The following is a 23,148-nucleotide window of genomic DNA, read 5'->3' on the forward strand; positions in this document are numbered from 1 at the left end:
TGGTTTGTTATTTATGTAACATTATAATTCAATGCAATAGCCTAATTCTGTAGCAACATACTGCTACTTAAAAGTACTGAAAAAAAGTTTGATTTGACATTATGGGGGAAACACCCCGGGGTTTGAGTAATGGGTTTATGAACTACCCAGCAGTTGGTAGCTTACTATTTCTGATTATTCTGATTATTAAAAATAAAGAGTGCTTCTATGTGGGCTAGACCTTCTTAAGTATTAACGATACAATCTGATATCACATTTTTAAAAACTTAAGTAATGATGAAATAAGGACAGGCACAAAACAAATTTATAATAATTCAATGTTTATTTTTCTTTAAATCAAATAATTGATTCCTTGTACAGTCAGAATAAAGAAACACAATTGTTTATTGTCAAAATAAATCAAATCCTATTTTTATTGATATTTGTTTTACATTGAGTTTATTTCTTTTATCTTTTGAGGAGCGATAACGTTTTATCCACTAGATGTCACCAGTGGCGTCAGCTGTCCGTGACAGTTTGCCTCTTAGTGAAGACGAAGAAGTCCTAACATCCGGCTTTGAAGCGCCCTTTCGGTGTATTTTTGTTCTGAAATTGGACAGAGATAATAACAAAAAGCTGTCACATTCGCTCACGTCGAAGCCCGAAAACCGAGAGGTGGATTTGATGTGACGCTTTCACGTTCAAAGACCAAGCGATGTCGGTGGTGTTTGACGGGAGTCCGCTGAAAGCGATGCAGAGCTCACTCACTCTCACCCCGCAGACTGCCCTGAGGTGAGTGGTAGCGGAGAGGAAGCGGCTCCTCTGACAGAACAAGCAGCCTACGTTTAGACTCATGTCAGTTAGGCAGAGGTTTTTAATCTTGTTTTAAAGTTAACTTTACAAAGATAGATATGCCAGTGTTACTGCACTTGTCTCTAGAGCCTGCTCAGTTGTTAAAAGTTACTATATTAACAATAGACGCCAGGGAAACATTTAGTACTTTCAGCATATCCGTAATTCAGATCCTATTTTGACGGAAGAAAATGACATACATCGCAAGTAGTTTGAGCCCTAAATGTTGCTTCACAGTCGTCTTTCCTGAGCGCCACATAAAAACTCTATTTAACATTTTTCTAATTTCTAATTCCAACTTCTATATGATGAGGTTTGCCGTTTTTCATTTTCTCTACTAACTAAACTAATCACCAAAAAGACATCTGCTTGGAAGAAGTGATTAATTGCAAAGGAAATTAATTTTCATTATTGTCATGTGCTACCCTTACTGTACTGTCTTATATTTATTATTTTGATCAACCAAACGGTCCTTTAAAAGGTGCTAGAAAATGGTTGAAAAAGTGAAGTTCTTAAATTGATTAAAACATTTTCAGTTCATAAAGATATAAAACAGAGAAGCAGTAGATTCTGATATCACAAGACAGAATGTCTTCTGCCGTTTTTGCTGATTTAAACAATCAATCAGTTACCAAATTGTTGAAAATTAAACTTCTTCAGTTGGACTAATTTATTTATCATCTGGTATAATTGGTTTCAGCTGCTCATTTATGATCGAATTTGGTGCTGAACTTTGCATATGTGATACTTAATAATACTTATTAAACTTCACACCATGGCCATCATTTCATCTTGTCCACCTTCCCCTCCAGCGCTCAGGAACTGTCCCAGGAGATCAAGTCCTTCATCAGTGGCATTGACAGTGTTCAGGGCCGGAAGCTCAGTGTCAGGGAACACGCCCGCTGTGCTGTGCGCCTGCTGCGCTCGGTCCCTGCCTGCCGAGGGGCTGTCCTGGAGCATCTGAGGGGGGTTTACGATGAGCACGTCTCCGCCTTCCTGCACAACCTGGAGACAGACGGTGATGCTAACTCTGGGGTCAGCTCCAACCTGGAGGACATCATACAGGTGCATGAAACATACATAGAACATTAAACTAGTACCTTATCTTGAGAGTTTATTAAAGATATTAACATCACATGTCATTTTCATTATTCCTTGGGGATTACCCTCACTTCCAGGTCCTTAGTAGTAAAATGGTGTTGCTTTTCTTTGGCTCATGTGATAATAAATCTGAATATTTTGGGGGGTTTAAAGAAAGTAATCAGAAGTTTAATTAGCACATTTTGTATTTCTGTAATTCAGATACTCTCATCAAGGTAAAGAAACAAATGTCAGGGTTTAAATGCTCCACAAGAGTAACAGAGCTGGACCCTGCCCAATCTTGATAACCATAATGTCTTCTTGCTTCCATAAAAATATAATAATTGTCTTAAAACTGACACTGGCACAAAGGTACTAATTATTTCTGTTTGTCTGCAGGAGGTTCATGGTGTGCTTTCAGAGTTCATCCGACTCAACCCCCGGGCCTGGGCCCCTCTGGTATCCGCCTGGGCTGTGGACTTGTTAGGCCAGCTGAGCAGCAAGCATGCCGGCCGCAGGGTGGCCCCCCACTCCTCCAGCCTCAACGAGCTGCTCCAGCTCTGGATGTCCTGCGCTGCCACCCGGTCCCTCATGGAGGCCTACTCCCAGTGTCTGGCCGCCATGCTGGCCTGGTGCCCTGATGCCTGTGTGGATGCGCTGTTAGACACCTCAGTTCAGCACTCTCCGCATTTTGACTGGGTGGTGGCTCATATTGGCTCGGCCTTCCCGGGTACTATCATCAGCCGAGTGTTGGCATGTGGACTCAAGGACTTCTGCTCTCATGGTGCTAAGGACCAAGGGCTAATGGTAATGGGAGTGGATAAAGGCAGCAGAGTGCCAAAGATTGGCTCAGTAGTGGGAATCCTTGGACACCTTGCAGCGCATCATTCAGACAGCATCAGGAAGGAGCTGCTCAGGATGTTTCAGGAAAGCCTGAGTCCCTCAAGCCCTCTATCTCCCACTTCATCATCAACATCTTGGGAGAGTTCACCTCAACTCCGTCGAGCTGCTGTACCATTTCTGCTGCAGCTTGCTGCCATGTCCCCAAACCTCTTTGGTGCAGTGTCTGCAGAGCTGGTAGAGCTGCTACGCCCTCCTGTCCTGCTCCAGCTGCAGGCCTTGCTGCAGGGACTCCCCAGAGAGGAGCTTGATAACATGCTGGGGCTGGCTGTCCACCTCATCAGTCAGAGTCCATCAGGAGGGGCCAGGGTCCTCCGTTTTCTAGCTGACACAGCTACCCCTGCCTCGGTTATAATCTCTGGCCCTACACCCTCCCCTCATGAAGGAGTCAGAGAAGGTTGTGATCGCCTCCTCCAGATGCTGCTCCTGCACCTCCACAAATTGGTTTTCAACCGCTCAGATGGAAGCGAAGTCAACCCCCATCACTCTGGTCCCTCTCAGCCCGGGAGGGTTATCCCCTTCCTGGAGGAGCTGCAGTCTCACATAGGTGAGCTCTGTGCCGAGACACTGCGCCTGGAGAGGAAGCGTCACCTCTGGCTGCACCAGCTGTTGTGTCTGCTGTCGGTGTATGGCGGTCCCAGCGTGGCCACTGAGGCTCTCTGCCAGCTACTCACCCAGGCCCGCAACCCAGAGGAGCTAGCTCTGGCCTGGCAGCTCCACACCACGCTCTCTGCTTGCATGGTGGGACTCATTCCTGCTGCTGTGGCTCGATGTGTGGCCCAGATACATACACACACTCTGGGACCCCGTCAGCTGAGGCAGCTGCTGCTAAACCTGGCCGCAGCCATCCAGAGTCAGGATGAGGAGAGAAGAGGAGCAGCTGCAAGTGTTCAGTCCTCCATGGCCATCCAGGTGGGCTCAGCGGTCTCAGGAAACCTCCATGATTTTGGCCCTCTCCTTCTCCACGGTGACCCAGCTGTGTCCCATGCTGCAGTGCGCCTCCTGTCCTGTAGCCCACTCCCACGCACCTCCTCCCCAGCACAACTTCTCCTGCTGTCCCGGGCGTCTGTCAACTATTTCTTTCTGGCACTGCGGAGAAGAGGAGAAGTGGGGAGAGACGGGGGACAAGCAGGCGAGGCAGTGAACTGTTCAGTCCTGCTCCTGTCCCGTTTTGCAGCGTATTCCCCGCTCACTCTCAAAGCGGTACTTCAGCAGCTGGTTGAGGGAGCGCTACATAAAGGCAACGCTGACCTGTTTGGAGGGCAGACCACCGACATGTCTGGTGCCCCTGTTACTGCCCCATCTGTGTCCCCTGACCTCGGAGCCTCTTTGCTGGATATCAACTGTCGATTCGGAACCACTGTCAATTTTTCTGGCAGTGTGTGGTCCGTGTTTCACGCTGGAGTGATTGGCAAGGGGCTGAAGGTCCGCACTGCCCGACATTTGCCTGACCCATCTGGGGTCATCCAGGTGAGTTGCACAATTACTGTACATACATATTATATTATGTACTCTGTAATCTTTTGAAACTACTTCTTCATGGGAACATTTTATAGGAAAATAAATAAGAAATAATTCTGTCCTATTGGGTTGATATAGACCCATGTGGGCTGGTTATGTGTTGCAGAAAAAAAGACTGAAACAGGGTCAATGTGTCACCACTATTTTCTCCTCTCTTTAGAACATCCAGACCCTTCTGTCTGTCGTCGTACAGTGTTGCAGCTCCTCTGGTCTCAACGGCTCTATCAATGGCTCACGGCCGCCGTCTGACCCTGACGAGCCGCTGCCAATCAATGCAGAGGCAGCCAAGGTTGTAGCAGTCACATTGGTGGAAAACGTTTGTCCGGATGTTGCGAACGGTGAGCTGTCCTGGCCCCCAGAAGAGCACGCCCGCACCACAGTGGAGCGAGACATACACATTCGGCGTTGCTTTGAGGCCCACCCAGTCCTCTTCCCTCTGCTTCAGGTGGTGGCAGCTGGACGCCCGGCTCTTTGCTACTGCTCAGCAGTGCTAAGAGGCCTCCTGGCCACTCTGCTGGCCCACTGGGAGTCTTCCCGTGAGGTGTTGTCCACAGACTCCCCATGGCACCTCCAGGCCTCCTGCCTTCTAGTGTCCTGCATGGGAGAGGGCCAGCTCCTGCCTCCTGTGCTGGCCAACGTCCATGAAGCCTTCCCGCACATCACTCCCTTCGAGGTGAGGCTTCTCCTCCTGGCTGTGTGGGAGTATGTGAGGGGCAATGGGCCCATGCCTCAGAAGTTTGTCTTCAGCTCAGAGAGGGGCCTGTTCTGCAGGGATTTCTCACGGGACGGTGACGTGGCAAGATATGTGGCGCCGATTCACAGCGTCCTACATAAAAACATCGATAGATTGGGACACCTGTGCTGGCGGTTCCAGCTCTAAACGGCAGTGAGGAGGGAACTGTGAGCAGGTGACAGTGAATAAAATGAGACTGTGTTACATTGTTCAAGGAGTGGACTGCAAAGATTCCATCACTGTACATCAGTTTAATTCAAGTATAGCTGTGTTCATGTGTGTATGTAAACCTTTTGTACCATATTTTTAGACTTGATACGTTTCTGAATAGTTGTTTCTGTAAGACAGACAAGGGGACGAGAGCAGTGGCACACATGTATTCTATGTTAATACACGATTTGCTCCGGACAAAGAATCGCCTCAATGTGTCATTTTGGTAAAAAAATATAACTCAACCCTGCTAAATCATTTATACATTTGTTTTGTATCATTTTCTAAACTGTGGCTACAAACAAACATTTTTTCTTTCATGTGCAAACTTTTGTTTCAACCACTTTACAAAATAAATCTTTTGTTTTGTCCTAGAAAGTGTCTTGAATTGAGCATTGTTGTTGATCCTAAGATGTGTCATCACAGAATCAGAATCAACTTTATTGGCAAAGTTTTTTTGTTGCTCTTTATGTACTTACACAAAAGGTATGTGCTGCTTAAACAGGACTCTCAACGATGAAAGTGATCATGAAGTAACGCTGTTCCTAACAGCCTAAAAATCCTCTAAGCTAGTGGTTTTCAACCTTTTTTTTTATCCCTCACTAAGATGCACCGCATTGCAGGGAAGCAAATGAATTTAATCGAATCATTTTAAAACACAACGTTGCATTATGTTTTTGAAATATAAGTTTTAAACCCTTCATCATATAGACACTTAGATCAACAGTATTTAAAGTTAGATTTGAGAAAGATTAAATAAAACAGTATAAGCAGTTATTTATATACATGTGCTTTTACGTGTATAAACCCAGAGAGTAATACTCTTGTAGGGCTTCTTTCAAATTTGTGATAATGAGATGAGTGTCTACCTGTAACAGCATATTTCAAGTTATAACTTGAGCTAACTATAACTATATCTCTTTAGTACCCTGACGTTAAGGTCAGATAATTTTCCTGATCAAAATGTTTATTAATTATGATTTGTCCTGTACATGTTTAAGTGGTGTTTTTTAACAAAAAAAATCTCGTCCTGCTTTCTTTAACAGTCATATGTATCACTCACTTTAAGTTTTTGCCCTGGAAAATGTAAACAAAGGCAGCGTGCGCTTCGTATCATCTACCCCCAGCCAGGAGTTTCAGGCATTAAAAATAACTATAGAGAAGTAATCAATCTTGTTGGTCTGGTTTGCCTTTGGTCATATAGAGTAATCAGAATTAATTCCAGTCTGTTTCATAACCACCAGAAAACTCCTCACAAGTGCATTTCAGGTTTAATGCAAAGCCATTGTGTTGGATTGATTTAACTGTACACGTGGTTCTACCACTTTAAGGTTACATTGGCTGAAAATCAATCCCCTGCAAGCAGTGTGTAACAAATCCAGAACAAATGTGTACTTCACTGACTGGAGCTTGGGGATGACGTGTCCTGCCTCAGAGGATGAATATTCATACATTCTCCCCTTATCAACAATCTGATTTAAAAAAAAAAGACAACACTGTGATTAAGTCAACAAAAACTCCAAAATGCATATGTCGTAATCTTGATCATTTAATTCATAATATGTTGTCCTAAAGAAATAAATGTTTGAGTCAGTTGTTGAGACTCTTACTTTTTAACGATCTTTGTTGCGGAGTGAAATGGGCGGAGTCAAGCTCAAGCATAATCAAGATGGCCACCTTCACTGAAAGGTAAGACAAAGCAGGTCCGCTGTTTCATCGTGAATTTATAATTTATTTGATACACTATCTGTGAGCTGGAGGCTAGAGATTGTCGCCGTGGTCATACATCTAGAAAGCGTCGTAGGGAAACATCCTGTTTCTAGGTTTAACAGTCACCACGGAGACTCATACTGGATAAGTCGAGATCCCCATCAATTGAATTAGCGGCTTGACAGGCTGCCTTCACCAGCAAGGTTAGCACCTTATCCTGATCCACAGGGGTGATTTACGATGACACTGCTGTCGGACAAGCACGCGTTCGATCGCCTGTTCAAGACTAAATCATTGAAGTTTTGAAAGTGGTCATTTGTGCCTATTTTCTTATGTATCATTTCACATTTCCGATTGAATGCTAGCTAAATGTAGCCCGCATTACCCGAAACGTTAGCTAACTAATGCTATCTCTTGGCATCAGTTCAAGCACATCACATCATCACCCGGCTTTGACAGGCAAATGAAGACTGGAAATATGTCTTGAGATGTGGTATCGGAGTCCAGCATTAAAAACTAGGCTCTGGATAGTGTTTTAAAAGTGAGTAAACGCAAACTGTGTAGCTGCAGCAGGATGTGAAAACAGGAAATCATGTAGCTGCTGTGACATTTTCTGGCGGTGCCTCACAATCTGGGACACATTTACCACTACACAGAGATCAAAGTCCGGGGCTGTGTGTAGTTTGTACATGTTTAACTTCTGTATGTGTGTTGTAGATTGACTGGGGTCCTCTTGGGTATTTGATTTTGAGTTATTTAAAAAAGGGACAGGGTCGAATGCATCATGTAAATAGGCCAGATTTAATCATGGTTTCCCAGGTTAAGAACTCATATCTGGTTAAAATGTTACAATGATGGTATGACTTTGACTTTTTATCCAATGTTTTCAAGGCCTGCTTGTGAAGTGTTTGTACTTTATTTAGGCATTGCTCAACAGAACTCGTATTGGTGAAGTGACTGGTATTAGCATTATCTATCCTTAACTTGTTTCCTTGGTTGCTTTACAGGATGGCAACTGTCTTGGTGTTCTGGCTGGCCGTGTGCCTCAGTGGGACATGGGCTGTGGACAAAGGCAACTTTAAGACCTGTGAACAGAGTGCCTTCTGCAAGTAAGTGAAAGATAGATTAGAAAACACACATTTGAATACTTAAATGTAGCGCTGGGCGATATGGCAAAAAGCCAATATCACGATATATGATTTTTTTCGTATCTTGATAACGATATCACGATATATCATGTTTTCTGGTAATTAAACAAATGATTAGTCTATATGAAATAACCACATGATAAAGCCTATTTTTGGGTAATCCTGTGTAAATGTTTGTCATATTGCCCAGCCCTATTTAAATGTAATGTTGCCAAAGAAAAGCACACAGTTACCAATGTGCCACTCGTGTCCACTCAACTTTAACCAGGCGTCAGCGAGCGATGAAGCCTGGTGAGTCTCCCTATCGAGCCCTGCTGGAGACCATGGAGCTGACCAACACTAGACTCACCCTGCAGCTCATTAATGACAACAATAAGGTAAATCACACAAACTCAAGCAGTTCAGAATGGGGGAACAACAGGGACTAACTGCTTAACAACAGATCTTGTAGGTTTACTTTAAATTACCTCGGCTTACCTTTGTCTGTCACAGGTGCGTCTGCTGCTCGAGCTCTATCGCCTCCAGGGAAACATGACAAGGGTGAAGATTAACGAGCTGAAGCCGCTGAAGCCTCGGTATGAGGTCCCAGACGTGCTCATCAGGGAGCCACCTACTGAGCCGTAAGTTTACAAATGGTGTTTTTGACTGCGTGGAAAATACCATTGATTTATGGCTGGGTGAAGATTTACATTTGGCAAAGCAGTTTGAAAAGGCAACTCAAATTGTTTGTGTAATTCTGCCAGTTTGATTTATTTGAGTTTCAATTTCACAAGTTTAGCCTGAAATTACAAATAGATTATGCTACTCATTTCACAGGAAGAAAATATATTATGAAAATATATTAACAACAGAGTTCTTCAGTCTTTTTCTTCACTTTCTCTTTACCAAATCTTTAATTTCCTCTTCCCCTCCTCTCTCTGCCTCAGCCTTTCACTCTTGTCTCAGGATGAGAACGGGGTGGTGCTGTCCCTGGGCGCCGAGTCTCAGAGGGTCATCGTCAGCGCCAGGCCCTTCAGGTTGGACATCATGGAAGGCCGAGAAGTGCTTATGTCGCTGAACTCACGCGGCCTGCTCGCCTTTGAGCACCTGAGGATGCGCAAGGACACGTGAGAAACCACGCATGCACACACATTTAAAAATGCCAGCCCTCTCTTTTTAATCGACATCCTCACTCAGTGGATGATTTTCTGTTTTTGTTCCCATGAAATGGTTTGTTTTTTGAGTATTGTCTCTGACTCGTTGTTCTGTCCTCTTCTCCCTATCATCCTAGTTTCTCCTATAAAGTAACTAGCACAGTGGCTAGCCTGTGGGATAATATCAAGAGGGTATTCACTAGGTAAAGACCCTTAAGATTTGTAAGTGTGTATTCTGTTCCTTGTGCTAATGCTGCCAATAGTGACAAAAATGTAGGGACTCCCATCACACCGAGTAAAGTCTTTACCCTGGAGTACATGCGAGTGTGAGAGAAGGATGTGGGTGAGTGTCTGCATGTGTTGGTGTTTAATTCCGTCCAGATTGAAGGGGTCAGTCCGGCCCCCTGCTATCATCCTCATGCTGTTGAAGGATTGTTTGAGCAGTAATTGCCTCTTGTGTGTTGATTTCTGGTCTTATTTCATGAAACAAAGAAAAAAATCATCCTGATCATAAAAACAAAAACACTTTCACCTGAATGATGTCGGGACAGCTGTCCCTACCAGTGATTTAAGTGTTCCCCACTGTCTGGTCAGATCGGTGCACTATTAACTAAAAATCATGCACCTACATAGACTGTCACTCCAGCAGATCTAACACTGCACCTGCATGACTGACTGTTGATAGTAGAAGCTAACTGCTATATAGAGAAATAACACTGGTGGCAGCAGGTGTGGGCCAGTTAGAGGGAAGATAAAGGAAAGCTTTTCGATATTAACACACATGTCTGTGTCTCACCTAATGGTTTGTGTCTTATCTACTGGTAGTTAATGCAGTGCAGTTCTAAATCTGAGCAGCAATCTCTCTCTTTGTGGTTATTCTTCGCTTTGCATTCAAGTTTTATTCGTAAAATGTCTTTATATTTTGACATTTTCTTTGAGCTGTAAAGCCATACTCTCATTACTGCGGAAAAACAGCTTTTGTAGATGTCTCCCACATTCCTGTCTGTGGAGTATTGTAGAGCCCTGTGCTGATGTTTACGGTGGATAAATAGAGTTGCGTTACTCAGTGGAAATGTCCATTTTTAAACATGTTGAAAACTTTTTGCAGGACAGAATATGAGCCTTCATTATTTGTTACTAGCCATGTTCAGGGTTGTACTACTGTATATATAAAAAACAATGACTGTATATATAGATGGACGACGCATCTCCATCTGCTCTCATTGTACGAAAGTGATGCCAAAATAGCCCCAGTGATAGGTGCTGCCATCTTGCCATGGTGACGTCGGAGCCAGGAGCCGTATTGTTTAACAGAGCTGTCAATCATCATTTTTACAGCATCAAATAACTTATTAAAAATAAACTTGACAGGCGCTCGAAATGTTTTGGCTTAACATTTAGGGAGCTGTCATGTCGTCCGTCTTTTTATGAACATAGCACTAGCTGTTTTGGATTCCAGAGGGAGTTGCGCCTCACATGATGTAATTTGACTCGGTGTCGGTGTGCGGTTGACGACTGTAAGTTTAAAAATGAAAAACATAAGAGCCAAGCGAGCTTACCTGATCTCTTAAAGCTGGGTCCTCATCTCCTTATCCTCCTCGAGGCTAGTGGTTTAAAGCAGAACAAATCTGCGGCCCAATCCCAATCTCCACCCGAACGCCTCAGCACCGAACCCTCACGGACTTTAATGACGTCAGGCGTGCAGTGCGTCAGAGAGGGTTTGAGAACTGCTTATAAATGAACAACGGGACACACTATCATGGCATCACAAGTTGCCTGGAAACCAGATGCACCATTAAATCTAATAAGAAAAAAAGCCGACCTCCAGCATGTATTTGTGCGTCTTACAGTGTTCACATATTTTAACAAGCTATCCAAAGTCACAAAGGCCTTTTTGTTGTCACTTACAGATACACGATTTGCGGTTCTGTCACTGTCCATGCTTACGTTGTTTACATTTAGTTTTTTTTGGTTCAAACTTTATTGAATACTTCTTCAATGTACAGACATTTGTTAACGTTTAGTGGGGGGCTGGACAATCGCGTTTGTATACGTCACCAAATTCGCTTTGAACTCTGGGTAAGTCCCACAGGAAAGTCTGCACTCGCAGACTCGCAGAAAGTCCGTAATTTGGCGTTGAAAACTCCACTTCAGAGAACTCGCACACTTACCGGGAACGCGCCTCAAAGTCCATGAGAACGTGAGTGTGGAGATTGGGATTGGGCCGGATACTGAAATGGTGGCAGTCGAGTTGCATTGTGGGTAATGTAGCCACCCAGTTTTGACAAGTAAGAAGCAGAAGAACATGTGGACTTAACCTCGGGTTGTGCTTCATTTTTTATCCTTGTTTTTTAAACCATCTATAACAGTATACAGTGCTTCATCGGGGGAGTACTTTGATTTACTGTTTGCCCTGTAGTTCGTTGTACAGACCAACTCCCCCCGGCAATACTGTGCAGAGAAAAAAACAGCCCATAACACAGGAGCCTTGTTTTTCTGCTGAAATGTGAATGTGACATAACATGTGGCTTTCAAAATTCAATTTGGCACCACTGCCTCTGTCATGTCGGCGGCTGCAGATCACCCCACAGCTTTGTGACTGTTAAATCGTAGTAGTTCACATTGAAGTGGATTTCAAGGCCCTGATTACACCGTGCATATGGGGAATCCGCTGAGTGCCAGTTGGTTCTGCAAGGAGCCTTGTGGGTGTTACATGCCGCGGCCTCTAGAGCTCCTGTCCCATAATGCCTAGCTTGAAATAGCCACAAGGTTGGGAGTTGCTCAGTCTCCTTTGTCATTAGAGTTGAAGACCATTTAGAGCATTTGTTAGTTATCATTGTGTAGCCAGGGGGCATTCACCAACCTCCCCATTCGTATGTCCTTTTCCTTTTATCATAGTTTAATTATACTTCCATATTTGGTCACCTGTCCCAAATTGGCATGACTCTGTGAAAGTGACACACATTTTCCTTCTCTCATATTCCAATCCTCACCTCTTCCTCCGTTCTTTGTGCCATGGAGCAGTCAGGCCGAGCCAGAGGGAGAGACGAAAGAGGAGGCGGACCCGGCGAACCAGGCTGAGGTACTTCAGCATAAAATATACTTTCTTTTCCTCCTTCTCCCTTTCTTTTTAACACGCCACGTCTACGATCAGCCTGTCTGAAATGGGATCATATTCAGTTTGCTGTTCTCCTGATTTGCCTCTCAGACAGCAAAAGAAGAGGAAGAGAAAGTCGAGGACGGTATGTGGGAGGAAACATTTAAATCGCACTCGGACAGCAAACCTAGTGGTGAGTCCTACTTCTGTTTTAAGCTATGGTTAATTTGAGCTTAAACAGCAGCTCCGCAGTAGTATACTGTCAATGTGACTGTTATTTGATTAATATAAAAACACATTGGTTAATGACTTCTTCATGAATTCTAATTAATGTCTCTCACCTAACAGGTCCATCTGCTATTAGTTTAGACTTCTCATGGCCTGGGGTGGAGCATGTCTATGGCATTCCTGAACACGCAGACACCCTCAGGCTCAAAACAACAGAGTGAGTGTCAAAAATAAGTCATATCTCACATACATGGATTTTCTGTTACACATTGCATTAAACATCTTGCATCGGATTAAGTCAAGTTTTTCTGTTTCAGGAATGGAGATCCTTATCGGCTCTACAACCTTGATGTGTTCCAGTACGAGCTGTACAACCCTATGGCCCTTTACGGCGCTGTCCCTGTCATGTTGGCCCACAACCCCCAGCGGACCACGGGTATCTTCTGGCTCAATGCTGCTGAGACCTGGGTGGATATCAGCTCCAACACAGCAGGAAAGGTATGTCCTTTTTCTTTTTCCTTTGTGTTTCCTGGGACTGTTTTAATGCTTCACCAGCTAACTCACTTTTGTCTCTCTCCAGACTGTATTTGGGAAAATGCTGGATTACGTGCAGGGCTCCAGTGAGACCCCACAGACAGATGTGCGTTGGATCTCTGAAAGTGGCATCATCGATGTCTTTATTATGCTCGGACCGACACCCAAAGATGTCTTCTCTCAGTATGCCTCCCTCACAGGTAGGACGAGGGATGATGGGCTATTCTCATTACCCACTTCATGATTTATTTCCTGTGTTCTCCCAGAACTCGGAGAGTGAAATGTACTCATATTTTATTACAAAGAGCCACGTTGTTTAAACACTAAAAATACAGGTTCAGTTCTAGTGTAAGTCTATTTTTATACTTCACTGTGCACCACAGCTTGACTTACCCACTAATTTTCTCCTTACGTTGTCCTTCAGGCACCCAGTCCTTCCCTCCGCTGTCTGCTCTGGGCTACCATCAGTGCCGCTGGAACTACAATGACCAGGAAGATGTGCAGGCCGTGGATGAGGGCTTCGATGAGCACGACATCCCCTATGATTTTATCTGGCTTGACATCGAGCACACAGACGGCAAGCGCTACTTCACCTGGGATCCACACAAGTTTGCAACACCAAAGGAGATGCTGCAGGGTCTTGTGGACAAGAAACGCAAGGTACAGATGACAAACAATCTACTATTTTGTAATCTCTCTTAAGCTGGGTACACACTACAAGATAATCGGGCCGATTTTGGGCCCAATTCCCCCCTTCCGATAATCGTAAACAAAGCCACGATTTTTGGGTGGTTCTAAAGATGATCTCTCCAGATGTTCCCGTGGTGTGAGGTCTGTTAAGAGTGATTTTACTTCCCCCGATCTGCTCGGAAGGCCGTCGCGGCCGCACCGATTTCAAATCGTAAATATTAAATGTTCAATATTTACGATCCGTTATTCTGTTGTGTGGGGGGGAACCTCGAGGACACCCGAGCACGCAGTCTGTGGATAATCACGTGGAACGTAGAAGGAAGCACAACCACCATCACCATGGCGACAAAAGCAAACTTGAAGCATAAAGTAACATGTACAGCCCATGTTCACGCCGTCTTCACCACTTCATCCACAGTTTGTTCTTTTTTTCTTTCTGAATTTTCAGTAAAAAATCCAAAAACTTTCATCACCAATTCCTTCCCGTCGTCCGCCATGTTTGTTTACGCTAAAGTCTCGTTTGACCGCAAGAGTTTTGCAGGATTTCCAGTTTTGAGAGTCGGACTCTGGTTGTTGCTGAATTAATCTGTTAGTGTGTGGTGTGCTGTTTTGGCTTAATTGTTGCTCTCCACACACTACAGGAGCAAAACTGTTAAATCCATGATTATATATTGTTATGTCTGGCGTCTCTCACATTTTCAACATCTGTTAAGATTTGAAAAATGTGCATTACTTGTGTAAATGTGCATTACTTGTGTACAAATTACTTGTGTTTGTTTGTTGTTAGACTTCCTGCTTAATTTTCTCTCATTTTTTTTTTTATAGATGGTGGCCATTGTGGACCCTCATATTAAGGTAGACAGCAACTACAAGATCCATAATGACATCAAATCGCGGGGTTTCTATATTAAGAACAAAGATGGAGGAGACTACGAGGGCTGGTGCTGGCCTGGTAAGAGGCTGACAACTCAACTCATCAATCAATTAATATATAAATACTCTTGATGAACAGGATTAATCGTGTTTCTCACTGTGTTCTTGATGATTTCTCACATTCCTTTCTGTCCTTCCTTTTTCTTCTTGGGATGGATGATATCCTTTAGGTAGTGCCGGCTATCCGGACTTTACTCGTGAAGACATGAGAGCCTGGTGGGCCGCTCAGTTTGCTTACGATCAGTATGAGGTGAGACTCGAGGACAGTAACTATATAGTTACACACTCAGATTTAGCGTGTTGCTGTTGCTGTGTGCCAGTTTGCAAGTAGAAAGGACAATGTTTGCTAGGATGGGAAATATCTGTCATTAACTGCAGTCTCACTGCAGGAACTTTCCTCAGGGACTATGACCCTTTGAAGGAGTTAGGTGTGTTTCCTCCATAGGGCCCAGGGTCGACATGAACTCACTTGGACATTATTTCAACCCTCAAAAAGTCCCTACTCGGGATGGGAGGAGTACTTTTCCAAAACCACTGAAAAATCAGAGATTGGGCTTTCAGCATATGATAGGTCCTGATGTCTCAGCTTTTTATACCACTCCATTTTTTTAAATATGTTTTCTTTTTTTTCCTCCTTCTTTGACATATCACGGGATTTAAAGAGTATATGAGCGTTGGACTGACACAGTTTGACACTGTAGTATGGTTCAGTGCAAAAATATCTTGTAGAAACAGCCATTGCATTTGCACACAGACTAATTTAGCTCATCCTCTCAGGTTTTTAGACTGTGGTGGAAACTCTGACAACAGGAATCTTTCAGTTCCTTGGGAAATAGTTCCTGGGACTAAACGTTTTGGATCCTTTAGTTGTAGTTATCTCTCACAAGAGAATAAACAAATAAAAGTCACATCTCCTCCCACAGTGTTCTGCTTTTAGCCACTGACTGAATTGTTATGCGTGTGAAAAACAATATAATATGATATAGAATGGTGCTTTTGCATTATATGTTTGGTCTGGCCTTCAAAGTTACAATCTCTGTCCACCATCCAGGGTTCTATGGAGAACCTTTATACATGGAACGACATGAATGAGCCGTCGGTCTTCAATGGGCCGGAGGTCACCATGCATAAAGACGCGATGCATGGAGCCTGGGAGCACCGTGACGTGCACAACATATATGGTTTCTATGTGGTGAGTGAACACAATTTGTCTGTGGCTTTGTGTAAAGAAGTGAGCCTTCCTGTTAAACAGTTGAAGAAAATTTTGTCTTTGCATTTCATCCTCTTAATTCTTAATTCTGGTTAAGTAGTTATACATGATTATAGATATGATTAAAGGCCTCCTCTATAGTGTGTAGTGTAGAAAACAGTACAACATGTTACGAGAATCAAAATATGCTCTGAAATTATTATATGTGTTAAAATGTTTCCTCTGCTCCACTAATTATCCTGTGAACAACCGACAGCAAATGGCCACAGCGGAGGGTCTGATCCAGAGGTCAGGAGGAGTTGAGCGACCGTTTGTCCTGACCAGAGGCTTCTTTGCTGGGTCACAGCGCTACGGTGAGACCTTTACTGTTTTTGATTTTTTAAACACTGTTGTGTGATGTGCTTTAAACCTTTTGTGTACAGCTATTTAAACACTGAAACTTGAGGCTGTAACCATTTACTATTTAGTATGCTCAATAAAAGCGCAGTGTGCAAAGAAGAACGGGGGGTCCTCCTACATCTGCTTGCATTTTCTCAGTATGAAGACCGCATGTGTTTTTGGTCATTCTGACCCTCAGCCCTCTAAGCAGCAGAAGATGCATCTCTTTAAATGGTGTTTTGTATCTTCAAGGCAACCTTTTTTACAAAAAACAATACTCAAATTTTGTACTACTGACTACACCAGATGTATTAGAACAAGACTAGATCAAAACCTAGTATGTGGCTGACCGCATCAGGTCAATGTGCGCTTTGTGGGCAATGTGTTACAAGGACTGTCCTTATGAGGCCGATGACAACGTGTTTGAAAGCAGGTGCGCGCTGCGGACGTTGGTGAGGACTGCGGAGGAGTAGCCCCACCTACTCCCTGAACAAAGTATCCAGAGCCGTATAGACAGAGTCGCGTCAGTGGAGGTCCAATATGCTCCGTGATCCGCCATTGCGATGTCGCAACTCTCTCTCTCTGTGGCTCTGAAAGTACCGTCACTCACTCATTCAGTCAGTCAGTCACATACAGACCCATGTGTAGGGCTGACCCCGGTGGACAGCGAAAAAGGGTCAAAGCTTAAGGTGCATTTTAGATTAAAGTAGTATGTCCCAATTGAATTCACACTTCGAAAAGAAACAAAGTACATATTTTGTTACGGCAGCTGCAGTACGAACTCTAGACGAAGGAGAAAGTATGCGGAGAGTATTTGGACCTCAGGCTGATAACAGTGTATTTGTTTGTGTCTGTAGGTGCTGTCTGGACAGGAGATAATGCTGCTGAGTGGGATCACCTGAAGATCTCTATCCCCATGTGTCTGAGCCTGGGCCTGGTTGGAATCTCTTTCTGTGGTGGTGAGTGTTATCAAGCTTCAGTCTGCTGATACACCAGGACTTTGTCTCTCTGGTTAACATCAATAACCAACTGCTGAAAAGTTTTGTGGCTGAATTTTAAACTGGTTTTGTTTTCAAGCGCTGGTTTTTGAATATATTTTTCAGAAGTTAATACAGAAGCTCTGCAGCACCTTGTCTTAATAGCAACAAAATGCTTCTAGTATTTATTAGGTCAAGAGTCGGCTCTCTCTTTGGACAGTTTCAGCTGGTTTTATAGTTTAGCAGATCTTTGCTTTAAATGCCTTTTTCTACCCTTTCTAGAGCTTAAATGTAACTCTCATGAAAGGGTTAATAATATGCATTATTATTCACACTAACATGTAACAGTGACGCAGGATTGTGATTCTAAAACAGGTTTTCGAATAGAAGAAATTCATTGCTTAAATCAGAAGACTAAAGATTATTTGACTCGGACACCCCCCAGAGCGTTTGATCAAACTGCACGAGGTGTTACCATGGTGAGCACACAGGTTGCCAGGGTAATCTTGGTGCAGTTAAATGTAACATGTATGAGTATGAAGCTCGTATTCATGATCAGATCAGTTGTATGTCAAAGCATGCATTAGTTCCCCTCCACTCTCGGCCACAAGCTCTAAAATCAGACGCTCTACAGAGATCGTTCTGTCTGGCTGTGTTTTTTCTCCATGATATTTTATTTATATCAGGCCGACCTGACACTGACCCTGACCCTGACCCCATCTGTCTCATAGCTGACGTCGGTGGTTTCTTCAAGTCTCCAAGCACTGAGCTGCTGGTGCGTTGGTACCAGACGGGGGCTTACCAGCCGTTCTTCAGGGCTCACGCCCACCTGGACACACCCCGCCGTGAGCCCTGGCTGTTTGGCCCAGAAAACACTGCGCTGATCCGCGAGGCCGTGCGCCAACGCTACACGCTTCTGCCCTACTGGTACCAGCAGTTCTACAACACGCATCAGACCGGAGAGCCTGTCATGAGGTGAGGACTGGACTGAGTGATTTTACCTCAAGTTACAGTATAACCAAAAAAACAGCTTATCCCAGTGCACAAAATACATTTTGTTTTTGCTTTTAATTCTCTGCAGATTTCAGTTATATGTTTTAATGCACATATTGTTAAATCATGTTACTCAGCTCTGCTCACATGTACATATTTGTCGCAGACCGCTGTGGGTGGAGTATCCTCAGGATCCTGCTACTTTTGCTCTGGATGACGAGTTCTTGATCGGTGAGACACAAAACACAATTTTTTTCCCTGAATTTTGTTGGTAATTTACTTAAAGTTTTACTTAAAAAACATCAATGTTTGATGGCAAAAGTTGACGCTAACCATTGATTGAATTAAAAGCAGAATCTCTGCAGCTCAGTTGTCTAAATCTCTGCAGATGACTGTAAATTGTTGTGACAAAATGGTGGGATGTGTTCTGTGAAGTGTGGGAACAGCTGAAAGGGCAAACTAGAAGGACAGCTTTAAATCACTCATTACAGTATGTCAGACGTGATTGAAAAAGATAATCTGATCCACTGATGTTGCTCAACTCTGCCGCAGGGAGAGACTTGTTGGTGCACCCAGTTACTGAGGAGGGATCCAGGGGAGTCACCGCCTACCTGCCTGGCAAAGATGAGGTAAGAGGACGCAGCTCAGAGGCTTGAACACATCTCACTGTTGTGTTCCTTCTGGTGTTGGTTCTGCAAAGAAAAGTGCTGCTATAAAATATGTTGACAGGAACATGGCTGCAGACTCAGGTGACCTCTTTAACCTTTGTGTGTTCTTCAGGTTTGGTTTGACGTCCACACCTTCCAGAAGCACAACGGGGCCCAGAACCTGTACATCCCTGTCACCATGAGCTCTGTAAGATACACTGGCGACAATCAGCCTTAACTGTTATTGTTTGTCCTCTTTTCCCCTAGATTTAATATCCAACACACTGTCGTCTTTTCAGATCCCGGTGTTCCAGCGCGGCGGCTCCATTATTCCCAGGAAGCTTCGAGTTCGCAGGTCCTCCACCTGCATGGAGAATGATCCCTACACTTTACATGTGGCTCTTAACCTCCAGGTAACTCAAGTGTAAAATCTCCAATGACGGCTGCAAGACAAAAATGTCATCCACTGCTTTGTTGACATGTTTGCATTTGTCATTTTGCATGTTTTCCAACTAATAGCTTTGGCCTTTTGTTTGTCAGAGAGCTGCAGTGGGTGATCTCTACATAGATGATGGCCACACCTTCAACTATGACAAGAAGGAGTTCATCCACAGACGGCTGTCGTTCACCAACAACATCCTCTCTTCTGTGTGAGTGATGAATGTTCCGTTTTTATATAGAAAGCCTGCTTTTATTTAGCTAAATATCTGCCTGCTTTATAAAGCAGATCTTTCTGGTGTCACGTGCAGACAATAATAAAGTGAAACCACAATAGAAACACAGTAAAACAGGTGAATAAATTAAAGCTGCTGAAACAATACAAGCAAAATGGAAAAAAAACGGCATCACAAAGAACAGGGTTAAGATGAGGTTTAGGTGTTACAAATCCACTTGCATATTAAATCCATGTTTTTGCTCTGCCCACAGTAACTTGGCTCCAGATGCCCAATTTTCCACCCGCTCCTGGATTGAACGCATTGTCATACTGGGAGCCAGTAAGCCCAGCAAGGTTACCCTGAAGACTCCTGGTGAGTGCCATGCACAGCATTTCTGACATGTTCCCTCTTACAGATTGATCCATCAAAAGTTACAGACTTAATGCTCTGTTGAAATGGCCTCTAGCTATTTCACAAGAAATTTAACAAGCTAGTTCAGCAGGTTTTGTACCGTTTTTTTCCGAACAGTTTCATGGTCAATACAACGGTTCAGAGGTTGAATGGATGTGAAGTAGATTGTAACTTGCTCTAATAACTAAGGCATTTATTTTTAGCTGTTCATGTGTGACTTAATACCAGATGTTTTTGCTCAACCTTAAAGCTAAAACACACTTTGTGTCCACTTGAACTTCTTCAGTTTGGGGAAGTTAAAGTACGAAAGTATGTCAGAAAACAGCTTTGAAAGGTTTGCTGTGGTCACACTTCAAAATGGCTTAGAGTGTGAGGGTTTTCAACTTGGGTGCTGTTTCCTTGAGGTGGTTGTTCTCTGGCTTCAACTTGCCCTTAAAACTGCACCCTCAGGAATACAAATATATTATCTGTTAAACCGTAATGTGGTAAATCTTTTTAATATGGTTCCATTTACACTTTGATAAATAGAAAAAATAAACTTGAAAGAGAGAGAGAACAATAAACTCAGTTGTTCTTACAAATCTGACGTCAGAGAACATCTTGGTACAGCTTGCACACATGGACTGCCTTCAGAGCCTTGATGAGTCATGCCACATGGGAGGAGGCACACTCATTCCTTAGCAGTCTGAGGAGTCTTGAACATAGCAAGGTCCCACCTTATTATTATTACTACCACAGACTGAGATAATCATCTCAAATCATGTAAACTCCTTCACTTACTTTTTCTCCCCTTTCTAGGACAATGTTTAATACTGTCTATCTTTGTGTTTTGCAGATGGCCAGGAGAGCCAGGTAGAGTTTGATTTTGATGCCTCCATGTCAGTGTTGACGCTCCGCAAGCCTGGCATGAATGCAGGAGTGGACTGGACCGTGACGCTTCAGTAACCATTGGGAGACAGAGGAGCAGGAAGAGGAGAAAATGACTGAACATGACTGAGCAGGAGGAGAGAGAAGATACAAGGCGCTGATACTGACAACTAACAAAAAGCAAGGCGACAGGATAGCGAACATGGATTATAAAGAACATAAATACATATTAGTCACAGTTTTCATCCTTGCAAACAAACACATAAACCCATGTAGACCTGTTAGTTGAACTGAAACATGTAACGTCTCGGCCAGGTCCCTCTTGTGTTCAGGCACACTGTAATATCTAACAAAAAGGGTTACTGCTAGATAGATAATTATGTTTGTCACATTTTGATAGATGACAACCAAGCAACTCAAGTCATTGTAATGAATCTTTGGGCTTTAGAAAGAAAACATTCAGTCTTTTTTTGTTATCATTCACTTTGTTGTCTGCTGCAGAAAAAAAAATTAGTTTCAAATGAAGGTTCACATTCAAAGCACACGCTCCACCTGCTGGTGATTCCCTATATATGTCTCTGACTTGATGCTCTTCTAAAATTCATTCCATTTGTCTTTCAAGTCAAGCACTTCAATCAGCTTAGAGCTCAACTCTCTTTTGCTCGTGCCACATTTCATATATTTGTGGAGTGCTTGCCAACAATCAGCTGTGTGGCTTTACAAAATTCCTACTTGAATCGTCCTGATGCCACCAAATGGAAAGGAATCATCATCTATCATACCATTCTTCGCCAGTTCATTCTTGTTCAGCCTCTCCCTGAATTTGTCAGTAATGAATTTGTGTGCATGGAAATGTTTCATCATCATCGCTTCACTGTGGAAGTAATCAGGCTGTTAAACTGCTAAAAAGAGAGGGCTGTTTAAGCTGCTGTTTTGGGCAAACTTGGCAATGGGAATCGCTTCAGGGGAACTGAACCACTGATGTTTGTGGATCATTCTGATTTAGCTGTGCTTTCTTTGTTTTATTAAATTCTTTTCCCAGCATTGTTTACTAGATTATTTTTAATGCACTTGAGAAAGATAGAGTACTTAAACGTTGTTTAGATTTTCATGTGTTACTTTATATCAGAAAAGTGCAGGATTTCCATTTAGTCATTTGGATCTTATAGAAGAAGGTCACATCTAATCATTGAACGGTGTATTCACGAGCAAAGATAATTTTCTCCTACAAATAAATATACGCTTGATGACCGCTGATCAGTCATAAATGTTTAAATGATTCTCTGGAGACCCTGCATTGTGTCCTGACTAGTCAAATCACCTGACCTTTTTAGGGGTTATGTTTTTCTAAGAGTTTGTCTCCTTGATTGTTTTTATGATTATAAATGTACGTGTTGCTACAGTTTTGTTGGTGATGGCTTGAATTGGTGGAAACGAAAGTGAAGGAACAGACTTCAACTGTCAATCCAAATTGCCAGATGTACTCAAAAAGATGAGACCAAGTGAAAATAAAGTTGACCAAATGTAAAAGAAGTCCCTGGTTTTGTTTCAGATGAGTTGAGACATTTCTTTCCTCTTTCCTAACTACATCTCTTATTGCGACATCAGTCATATTTTGATAATCCTGTTTGGGTCTGTTCAGATTTTTCTAAAAGCAAATCTGGTTTCAAAAAGAGATTTTGGGTGGAAAAATACTTTAAAGCAACCTCTTTCTCTTATTTTCTTATTTAACTTTAGAACAAAAAGCATTTCATAGTGCTGCATGCATGGGCATAATAATAAGCAGTTAAATTAAGTGCTGTAAAAGACTGACTTAGTAAAGTACTCATCAAAAATTAATGTGGGGCAATGGTCAACCTGTTGCGTCCAAAAACTGAGATATATCGAGAAGAATCAATACTGGATCTGGTTAAATACGAAGACATATTATGCATTGCAGAAAAGCTATAAAGAGTCACAAAGAAATCTTGGGTTATCATGTTGATGAGTCTTTTACTAATTAAGTAAATTAGTTGTTTAACAAATTATGGTTTTAATAGCTTTCTAAAAATGTGTCTATACATTGACAAAGCATAAGCACCTAAATATGTGTACAAATATTACAGTAAATTAGGAAGTAGTACAAAAACTACTGGTTGAGGTTGATCAAACTAACATATTGTAATATGTGATGTAAACATTGTTCATTTAAAGTTAAGAATAAAGATGTAAAATTGAAGTATTTTAAATGTTTTCTTATTTACTTTATTCGCAGTGAAAAA

At 42.9% G+C, this 23,148-nt stretch overlaps 2 protein-coding genes across 3 annotated transcripts; both read left to right on the top strand.

Annotated features, from left to right (window-relative positions):
• The first annotated feature begins 588 nt into the window (after positions 1 to 588).
• ints5 (integrator complex subunit 5) lies at positions 589 to 5,595 on the top strand. The gene is made up of 4 exons (XM_069670230.1): positions 589 to 771; positions 1,644 to 1,896; positions 2,311 to 4,281; positions 4,493 to 5,595. The coding sequence occupies exons 1-4, from the start codon at positions 695 to 697 to the stop codon at positions 5,210 to 5,212; spliced, it is 3,021 nt and encodes a 1,006-aa protein (XP_069526331.1). The 5' UTR covers positions 589 to 694; the 3' UTR covers positions 5,213 to 5,595.
• A 2,398-nt stretch (positions 5,596 to 7,993) lies between these two features.
• ganabb (glucosidase II alpha subunit b) lies at positions 7,994 to 22,982 on the top strand. 2 transcript variants are annotated; one of them, XM_069669796.1, is made up of 24 exons: positions 7,994 to 8,094; positions 8,402 to 8,510; positions 8,626 to 8,753; positions 9,060 to 9,239; positions 9,404 to 9,469; positions 12,291 to 12,348; positions 12,475 to 12,556; positions 12,712 to 12,808; positions 12,909 to 13,089; positions 13,172 to 13,325; positions 13,550 to 13,785; positions 14,641 to 14,767; positions 14,919 to 14,998; positions 15,800 to 15,940; positions 16,215 to 16,311; positions 17,194 to 17,295; positions 18,045 to 18,288; positions 18,473 to 18,537; positions 18,859 to 18,935; positions 19,087 to 19,161; positions 19,253 to 19,366; positions 19,494 to 19,603; positions 19,881 to 19,981; positions 20,856 to 22,982. In XM_069669796.1, the coding sequence occupies exons 1-24, from the start codon at positions 7,994 to 7,996 to the stop codon at positions 20,963 to 20,965; spliced, it is 2,835 nt and encodes a 944-aa protein (XP_069525897.1). In that variant the 3' UTR covers positions 20,966 to 22,982. The 2 variants fall into 2 exon arrangements, with proteins under 2 accessions (XP_069525897.1, XP_069525898.1); XM_069669797.1 differs by lacking the exon at positions 9,404 to 9,469 and having other exon boundaries at positions 8,003 to 8,094.
• The last annotated feature ends 166 nt before the right edge of the window (positions 22,983 to 23,148 follow it).

This window comes from Semicossyphus pulcher, unplaced genomic scaffold (genome assembly GCF_022749685.1).
Source record: "Semicossyphus pulcher isolate SPU_LCO1_2020_fin unplaced genomic scaffold, fSemPul1.0.p SCAF_2, whole genome shotgun sequence".
In the NCBI taxonomy this organism is placed as follows: domain Eukaryota; kingdom Metazoa; phylum Chordata; class Actinopteri; order Labriformes; family Labridae; genus Semicossyphus; species Semicossyphus pulcher.